Genomic DNA, 9,509 nt, shown 5'->3' with positions numbered 1-9,509 from the left:
GGCAGATGCAGCCAGGGAGCACCGTTTCCAGGAGGGGATGAGGCAGAAAAACAGGATCACCTTGCCTCCAGGCAAAAATCATCTGAGAAGGAGAGGAGTTAGGTCCCATCCCACAGCGCACATGGGGGTGTGTCGGCTCGCAGCCCGAGGCTGGGGACCCCCAACCCCACCCCAGCCGTTCCCCGTGGTGGGGAGAAGTCCACACGTCCAGAGCTGCTCACGGGAGCCTGGGGGTGTCCAGCCAAGTCCCAGCTGACCCCATCACATGTACCGCTCCAGGCCGGCGGGGAAATTGGGCTGCCTCATGTAGGCATTGCTGGAGCTGAACTGGCCGAGGGGGGACGCGGAGAGCCCCAGGAGCTGCTCGCTGTGCTCGGCGCAGGCCGGGGGCCTCATGGCCGGCAGGGCCAGTCTGTTGGGGGCCCCGTAGAGCTGCGGGCTGCTGGGCGAGTAGCTGCCCTGAGCCACGGGCAGGTGCGGGGGCGAGGCGGCGTAGGGGTAAGCCAAAGTGTTGGGGCCGGCCCGGCCCAGCAAGCCCGGGCTGACCGGCTGCGCCTGGAAGCAGGGAGGCTCGGAAGTGCCGGCGGAGCAGGTGGGAGCCAGCTCGGCCCCGGGCAAGCCCAGAGATGGGTGGCCCAGCTCAGCGGGTGGCGAGGGCTGCAGGGCCTGCTGGCCGCTGATGAGGCTGTCGATGCTGAACATCCTGGGATGCTGCGCCGGCGGCGCTGCCCCAGCCGTGTAGGGGTGGAAGACGGTGCTGGAGAGCTGGGGGCCGTAGCCCGGAGAGCAGAGGGCGTTGGGGTAGGGTGCTGTCGGTGCTGTGGGGCGGCCAGCGGGTGGGGGTGTGAAGGCGCTGGAGTTTTGCATGTAGCCGGGGTAGGTGGTGATGTCGGTGCGCTTGAAGCGCTTCCTTCGGCGCAGGAAGCTCCCGTTGTCAAACATGTCCTCGGCGGCTGGGTCCAGCGTCCAGTAGTTGCCCTTGCCGGGATGGCCAGGTTCCCGGGGGATCTTGACGAAGCAGTCGTTGAGGGTGAGGTTGTGGCGGATGCTGTTCTGCCACTTCTTGGGGTTCTCCCGGTAGAAGGGGAAGCGCTCGGTGATGAACTTGTAGATGCCTCCCAAGGTGAGCTTCCTCTCGGCGGCGTTGGCGATGGCCATGGCGATGAGGGCGATGTAGGAGTAAGGGGGTTTGCCCCTCTGCACCGGCCGCTTCCTCCGGCGGCCCCCGGCCGGGGGTGGCGGATCCTCGGGGGGCGGCGGCGGCGGGGGGGGGCTGCCCCCACTGCCCCGCGGCTCCGGCTTCACCGGCGGCGGCTGACCGGCGGGGGGAGACCCCCGGGGCGGCCCCGGGGAGCCGGGGCTGGCCGCGGCGGCGGGGCTGGGCGCCGGCAGCGTGCACATGCCTCGCATGCAGGGGAAGCCGGCCGCGTTCATATACAGCCCTCGCCTTCCTCCTCCTCCTCGGAGGATGGGGGGTGGGGGCGACAGGAGAAAGAGCCCCCCCCGAGGGGAGGGGAAGGGGGGATAGGGAGGGGAAGGGGAGGGGGGGGTTAAGCGCCGCGGCAGCTCCCGGCAATGGGGAGGTCGGTCCCGGGCCGCTTTGCAATATATAGGGTGGCCGCTCCCCCGGGGGGGGGGGGAGTGCGGGGCCCGGCCCGCCCCAGCCCCTCTCCCCCGGCGGGAGGAAGAGGAGGGCCCTGGTGAAGGGGTCCTGGCTCCCACGGCTAAATCCCCCAGCCTGTCCCCGGGGTTTTATCTCTCAGCCATGCCCCCGAGGGGTCCCTCCCCCGGGGGTCCCGAATGCCAGCGCGGCGGCCAGCCCCGCTCCCGGGCAGTTCTCCGTGGCGCTTGCCTTTCTTTTTAACTGGTGTTTTCTCCCAGGACAAAAACTAAACAAAATGAGTCCCGACGGCCAGACCAGAGCCAGTTTGGTGCCGTAGCCAGCTCCCAGCAGCAGAGCAGGTAACTTCCCGCCGAGAATCCCCCGCCCCTGCTTGGATTTCGTTGTCTTTTTTTTTTTCCGTGGGAAAAGCGCTCGGAGGCGGCTCCGGGATGCAGCGGCCGAGGGTTTCTCTCCGAAACCAAAGCCCCTCGCTTTGGTTATTTTGCAGCCTGATGAGACCTCCCGGGTAAAAATATCCTGGGAAAATATCCTGGTGTTTTTTTTTTTTTCCCCTTTTACCCTGAGAGCGAGAGAAATGGTCCTCAGAGCTCGGGGCTGCCCGCAGGTGCCTCCCGCGGGATGGGGAAAAGATGCGGGACAGGGATGGCATTTTGGGAGCAGAGGGGGGAAGCAGAGGGTCTCTCTATCACTGAAAAGGGGCTGAGCCCACGGCTGAAGATGTAGTAACACACCAGACTCAGAAAGCCCTGCTGGGTTTCAGGGAAAACCAATTCAGGTCTCAAGCTGCACTCCAGAGCCAGCTGGGCTGAAACACAGCTCTGCTATCCCTGGCACATGCCTGTACCAGGACTGGGGGCTGCTAGCTGCTTGATCGTCACAAAAAAAGCCAGAGGCTTTCACACCATCCTCACCCATTGCTGCTGAGCATCACCTCTGAGCATCCACCAGCCTGTGGAGAGCCTGGCCCAAAGCAGGTAAGGGAGCCAGTGCCTCAGGGGGTGCTGGGAGGACTTTCATGGGGATTGCAGCTTTATACGTAGCTACATGACCATGTCCTGAGAAGTCAGGTGGAAATGTCTGCACCGTTAACACACTGGCAGATCCCTCCACGTATCCTGCAGCAGAACAAAAAAATCACAGCCTTTGTAACTTGGTTGAAAGTATTTCTCCAATAGCAGTGCAGGACAGAAATCTCTTTCCACAGGGGCAAGTAGATGATCTTGACGAGGTCATATAATACTTGTTCCTTCTTTTTAAACGAAAAAGTCACCCAGCCTTTTGGAAAAGGTTTTTCAGCCCTTTCCTTTAAGCATTTCCGAGTGGTTTTAAATTCACCAACCAGCTTATTTTCCACCATTGCTTGTTCCTGCATGTGGTTTTGTTCTTGCCTTCTTTTAATTTTTTTTCTCCTGCAGATGTTTGTGGTTCTTCTGCTCTCCAAGCCTCAGGTGGGGAAGCCTGGGTTTAACACAGCCACGTCGGGACCAGTCCCGACCTGCCACAGGCAAGCTGGTGTCAGACTAAACTGACTCAGTTTCCCTTCTACCAAACGGGGATAATAACAGGAGTGTAGCTGGTGACTGGAGGACAGAGAGCAGGTGAGAAATGCTGAAACACAGCCTGAGGGAAAGGTGCCTTTCTCCACAGAAGACACATCTTCAGGGAAGCAAACAAATCGATGGCTTGGCAGCAACTGTCCATTCCCCTTGGGGGAGGTGAGGGGAAAAAGGATGGAAGATTCCTGTTTCTCTGGGAGTGTGCATTTAAACTGAGCGAGTACCTGAACGTGGCCAGTTAATTTCAGTCAGAGGATCTGACTTTTCCAGTTGCTAGAGAGGGCAACAGGACAGATGCTCAAGAAAGGAGTCACTAAAGATCACTCCAGGATGCACAAAGAAAACTACCCCACCAGGGGAGATGGAATCCTTCAGCTTTGCAGACATCAGCTGGTGAATCTTGCAAATTAAAATCCTTGTATCAATGTATTCTGATCCAGCAAGAATGGGTTTGGGAGGGAAAAGAGTTATGGGGTGTGAAGGAGGAGCAGCAATCAATCATACCAAACACTGATTTTTAATTTTTTTTTCGATCTACCAGTTATATCAAGCAGCCCTTGCTTATTTCTCACTTTCTCCTTTTTTATTGGTCTAATCATCAGAAAAGGAGTTAGAAAATAAAACTCAGCAGTGTGGCTGCCTGCACCTGAGATCACATCTAGCAAAGGAAGAGGTGTTTCATCTGGACAATGGGACAGGAAGACCCAACTGTGTGAGGTGATTATATTCCAAGGCTCTGCTCTCACATCACTTTACACACGATGGGAAAAGTCCTGGCCCCATCTCAGGCTATGGGCTGGCTGAGACTCCAGCTGGTGAGTAGTTACTTTAAAGCTGATGGGACCATTCAAATTGCTCTCAACCGCACTGGGTTAGGACCCAGATGTCAAACTAGTTTTGACAGACAGATAAAACAGTGGGATGGAGGCAGGCAGGAAGCAAACTGTGTTTTACCATTGAATAAGAAAAGCCAAAACAGACAGACTCAGATTCCCACATACACTTTAGCACTTAGAGTGCTCCTTCTACCCCAGATCTTTTATAAAAAGGTGGAAGATGGTAATAAAGACTGCTACCAAACAAACATGATCTGGATCTGTCTCTAAAATGAGGTGATGAGGAGGGAATAAATCCCATTTACAAACTACAGGTAAGTTGTGCCAGCATCTGCTGCCTTCTGCTTCTGTTCATCCTGAGTACACAGAGTGATTTCAACTGCTCTTTTACCTCCAGCCCCCAAACAGTTCTGCACTAGAGCTGCAGCCTCCTTTAGAAATATTGCACACACAAAGTACAGCAGGAGTGAACTTGCTTCACTGCAGAGGCACAGGGCTGTGCACCTCAGAGCTGCTGGTTCCAGCACCCTGTGTGCCCAGGCAGGTATTGCAGCAGTGGTACCCAGGCCACATTTCCAAGCTGCTCTTTGCAACCATATGGGTTAGAAAAACATGCATTTGCTTGCCCCAAACAGAGCAATATTCTTCTAAACTGCATGCAGTTATGGAAAGAACTGGGTGCCATGTTCTCATTTTTTATGTGGCCATGCTGAGACCAGCATTTTTGCCCTATCTTACTTGAAACAACAGCCTATATATCTGCACAGGAGAGAGAGGTGTTTGGAGCCTCCCTGTATGCTGAGCTCTCCTCTTAGTCATGGCACAGTCTCAACTGTATCTCAGCCACCCCTGGAACGTGCAAGGAAGAGGTGACGGGAGCTCTGCAAGCAAAGATCTCTCTGGTTCCTTTCCCAAGGACTGCTGCAGTGAGCAGTCCCAGCTGTCCTCCAGCCTCAGAGCCAGCCGTGGCCACTCAGGGATGTTTCAGTGATACCTGACCTGCTGATGGTGCTCTTAGCATGGCCCTAAAATACCCCATCATCTACTAACAACCAAACACTCAGGGACTTTCTTGGCTGAAAGCCACACAAATACCACTGCCTTGCAATAACAGGATCCCTGTCGGAATCCATCCATGCTCCAAACTCCCAACTAGACCCTCAGAAGAAGCTTGAGAGATCCTGCCACCTGTGTAATGGGAAGGTGATAGGAAGGCTTTGTCACCAAAAAGTGAATCACATCACCCACATAAAAGCTCAGTACAATAGGACAAGGTGACTACAGATGGGGGAGGGAAATAATTTCCTCCTGGGAGATGTCATCTCTCAGAGGAGGAACATGAGATGAAGAACAGCAACAAGAGCAAAACAGGAGACCCAGAGGGTTGACTCTGTGGCTTGTAGTCACAACTAACACACACGCAGAAATCATGGCACTCTGCTCAGCTACAGAATCCACACAAGCACAAACTAGCCCAGAACACTGGGCACTGACTGCTTGGGGTCAAAGGAGCCACAATTAAACATCCTTCCTGAGGTATACAATTTCTTCAAGATTCAAGAAGTGGATAACTAAAGCAAATAAACTCTTCCCAATAACTAAATTTTTGAGTCACTAATGTATTTGTAGGTAAATTGTGCAGCAGGTGCAGGAAAAATAATTTGTTCACAAAAAGTACAGGTAAAGCATTCACCAAACTGGGAAACACTAGGGAAAAATTCCTAAAGAAAGAAACTTGTAAACTATCCTCCACTTTTGTGGGTAAGTGGGGGTTTTTCCTACTAAAACCAGTCCAGATTTTCCCCCCAAAAATAATTTTGAGATAAAAATGTTCACATTTTCTTTTATTCCTGTGGAAGCAAAGGGGATGGGAAGAAAAATACTTCCTTTTTTCTTGTCAGTTGATAAAAAATAATGTTCTTAACAGAAGCATCTATTCATTCAGCCTTGAAAGAACCCAGAAAGGTTCTAAGGGACTTGAACTACTGAAAACCATGATTCAAGGGCAAAATCTGGTTTGGAGTTTTGGAGCCTTGGCCCTATAAATGTCAGTGGTTTGATTATTTTGTTGTTGTTGTTCAAGACAATCCTCAATATTTGAGGTGAAGATATATTTAATTTTCTCTTCTCCTAGAACCTAAAACCCCCACCCAGATTCATGCCCCAAGTCTGTACCTCATGGCCAAATCCCAAGCTAAGGTCACAAGGGCCAGGCTGACCTGGTCCCTCTCCCTGGTGACTCAGCTGTCCTACCTAGTGGCTTCAACAGACTGAGAAGAGCAAAACACAGGTTGTGCACAGGGTTTGTAAGGAAGATTTAAATATTTGGTTTTATAAAACAATATTAAACAGTCTAAAAACCCAGAGAAGTTCTTACAATCATTGTCATACAAGCACAGCACAGGTCCAAAAACCATTTTTGTGAGCATACCCTACCAACATGCAGCTCCAAGCAGGGGACAGCTTTGATTGGCCTCTGACCATCTTTCTATCCTGGAAGGATACAGGCTATGCAACAACCAGATGAAACCATCACACAAAATTACTGAGGACTATCCCTGCAAGATTAGAACTTCACAGGAAACCTCAGTATCCTGCTTTCCAGCTACCTCCAATTCTCCTTAAAAATTGCCCCTTCCCAATAAAACACTGATGGACACTGATCAGGTTTCCTAGGTTTTGTTCAGGGAATGGGAAGCAGGTGGTTAAAGCTCAGTGTCCTGCAGAGTCATTCTACAAGGCTCATTCATGGCCCCTCCCCAGAAAGTCTGATGCTCTCCCTGCATAAACAGGCAGCCAGGTCCACAGGAGAACCTGGCCCATGGGAACCACTGAAAATCTCTGCAAATCCATCTGAGGATCCCAAGAATGGGACAGCAACAGTAAGGAAAACTTAGCCTGGACACGGAGACTGCAGCAGGAGTGTTTAATGCACTCCCCACACTATTTTACTCTCCCTGACATCCCCGTTATCCCAAGCCCATGAAGTCAAGGAGCTAATGCCCCCATGTCCCAGATGCTGCACACCAGGGCTCCCAGGCAAGGACTTCACTGCAAGATTTCCCCTTTTCCTTGTCCATTTGTTACACTCTTACAACTACCAGACCAGACTACTCAGCTACAAGCCCAGGCAGATGGTTAAAATCCCACCTTGTGAGCTCACTGCTCTTTTTCCTCTGTTTAACTCTCCTGCTGGCAGTGGTTTCATTCAGTCCAGCCATAATAGCCTTTTCCCTCCCCTCAGGCCAGAAGCACACCTCTGTCATGGAAAATTTCCCCCTGTCTTGTACCTTCAGCCAGGGCTGCCTGCAGCCCAGGCTGGCAGGTTGTTTTTTTCTCACCGCTTAAAATGCTTTGAAAACAAAGGCTCTTTAATCCCCCAGCCCAGCCAGGCACCTCTGGCAATCCCCTCCTGGTAGTGCAGGGGGAGCACAAACAGTAGAAAGTACAGGGCACCCCACAAGCTGGTAGGATCAGGTGGATGGAGGCTGGGTCTCCTGAGATGGTGGGGACTTGGATGGGAGAGAGTGACCCAGTCAGGGTACAGAGTTGAAGCCACGAGATAATGATATGGGGGAAAGAAGAGCAGAGATCCTCCCACCCAGCCAAATGCTTGTTTACTAGACTGGAAAAGTGTCTCCAAAATTGGATAGGGGTCTCCAAGGCCCAGAGCACTAATGGGGAACCAAGGGCTGGCAGCCAACACAACATCTCTGTTGGACATCCTAAAGCCTGGCAAGACAAGAGACAAGTACAGCAGTAAGACACCTACCTTCACATTCCCCAGGCATAGAGAAGGTGGCCTGGCCACTGCCCAGTCCCTCTCCCCAAAATGGGGACCTACCTCCACGTGTCTTTTGGTGGAGAAGCTGGTTGTGTGGAGGAAAGACAACCTGGCTAAGGTTCTCAGACCTCATCTACCTTAGAGACCACTCCACAAGTGGTCAATTACTAAAATTTCATGCAATGACTTCAAAGTGCCTGTGGTGCAGGAAAAGGGTCTCCTCCAGCCATGGCAGGCCAGTGTTCATCACATCATTTCCTCATGAGAAGACAAAAGAGATGATTCAGACTCAAATGAGACTGGACAAGTATGAATCAGTGTTTGTCACACATTCCTCCTAGCCAAAACCATCTCTGCCTGGTGCTACTTGGGGCTGGGAGAATCAACCCAGACATTTCTTTATTTTGAGGATCCACAGAGCTTCTTCAGTTAATTCATTTCTACCTGCTGCTTCTGAAGAGCTGTGGATACTGAGGTCCTGCATCTGAGATAGGAATCTCCATACCACAGCAGTGCTTGATGCAGGTAGGCAGCAGGCACCAACTTCCAGGTCCTGGGTGGTTTCTGTCTGGGATTCATCCATCAACACTTATTCTGGAGTAGCTGTTCTGGAGGACCACAGCACATCACTTCTGTTTCTGCAGTGGTAGCCCAGGTGCATGCTGGCTAGCCAAGACATGGACTTTCCTGAATTGCTTCTGTTCAGATGAGAAGCAGTTGATCCCCATCATTGGTGTGTTTAGGCCAGCTCTAGGAACCAGGGAGGCTTGTTGCTGCAAAACCAGCACTTGCACCTCCCCAGCCCCTCCAAGCTGTGCAAGCTATGAGGACCCTGGCCTCCCTGCTGGGGTTCCAAGCCTTTCTCACACCTCTTTCTATTAGCCTTTTATCTTTGTGCCTGCAGCTCCCAGGGCTGCTCTGCCACTCACTTTCCCTCCTCAGTCCTCACCCCAGGCACTATGACATAGGTAACTAATTTGCTCATCTTGTGGCAGGAAACCCTGCTGGTGCACACAGGGGTGGACATGAGAGAGGTCCAACGCTCCCCTGCTCTTGGTTCTGCCTCTTTTCTGCTCATGTTGCCAGCTCAAAGCCACTTTGTAGCCTGGCAAAGAAGGGTCAATAGGACACACGAGAGGAACTGCAGCTTTGGATAATGTAGCAGACTGAAGAGGCTTCAGAGTTCACCTAGAAGGTTGGCAATAAAGCCAACTGCATGGATTTGGATTTAAACTCTGAAAAACTGGCTTGGATCTTGGTTACCCAACAGAATAGGTGCAAAACAGGACACCGACCTCCCTCACCAGCTGAGCATGGAAGAGAGCTCAGCCTGCATCACATCTCAGCGCCAAGGAGGACTCTTGAGCATGGATAAGAGGCCACATGATGTCAACCTCAAGCACCCTTTAAAAACATATGATACAATACATCCCTGCGGAAAGGTCAGAAATGATTTTGCCCATTTCTAACCAGGGATAGTAAGTGGAGCCTAAAGGTCTGACTCATCTGGAGTAAAGCAGCAAGCCAGTGGTATAATCAGAAACGGAGTTCAAATACTCTCTGATAGAACCAAGAAGCATACTCCTGTTGACTTTGCAGAGACATTTAATTGGTGTCTCTGTAAGCTTTTCCCACATCCATTGTCCTGTTTGAGTTAAATTGCATGTATAGTTTTTGTTTGCATGAAACACATTTTTACCACAACTCTG

General features: G+C 51.9%; 1 protein-coding gene across 1 annotated transcript; it reads right to left on the bottom strand.

The window, feature by feature from the left end:
* Nucleotides 1-261: 261 nt before the first annotated feature.
* On the bottom strand, nucleotides 262-1,434 carry FOXE3 (forkhead box E3). Its single transcript, XM_051624839.1, has one exon. The coding sequence runs from the start codon at nucleotides 1,432-1,434 to the stop codon at nucleotides 262-264; it is 1,173 nt and encodes a 390-aa protein (XP_051480799.1).
* Nucleotides 1,435-9,509: the final 8,075 nt, after the last annotated feature.

This window comes from Apus apus, chromosome 7 (genome assembly GCF_020740795.1).
Source record: "Apus apus isolate bApuApu2 chromosome 7, bApuApu2.pri.cur, whole genome shotgun sequence".
In the NCBI taxonomy this organism is placed as follows: domain Eukaryota; kingdom Metazoa; phylum Chordata; class Aves; order Apodiformes; family Apodidae; genus Apus; species Apus apus.
Note: the sequence above shows the minus strand (reverse complement) of the source record. Positions and strands in the feature narration are given on the sequence as shown.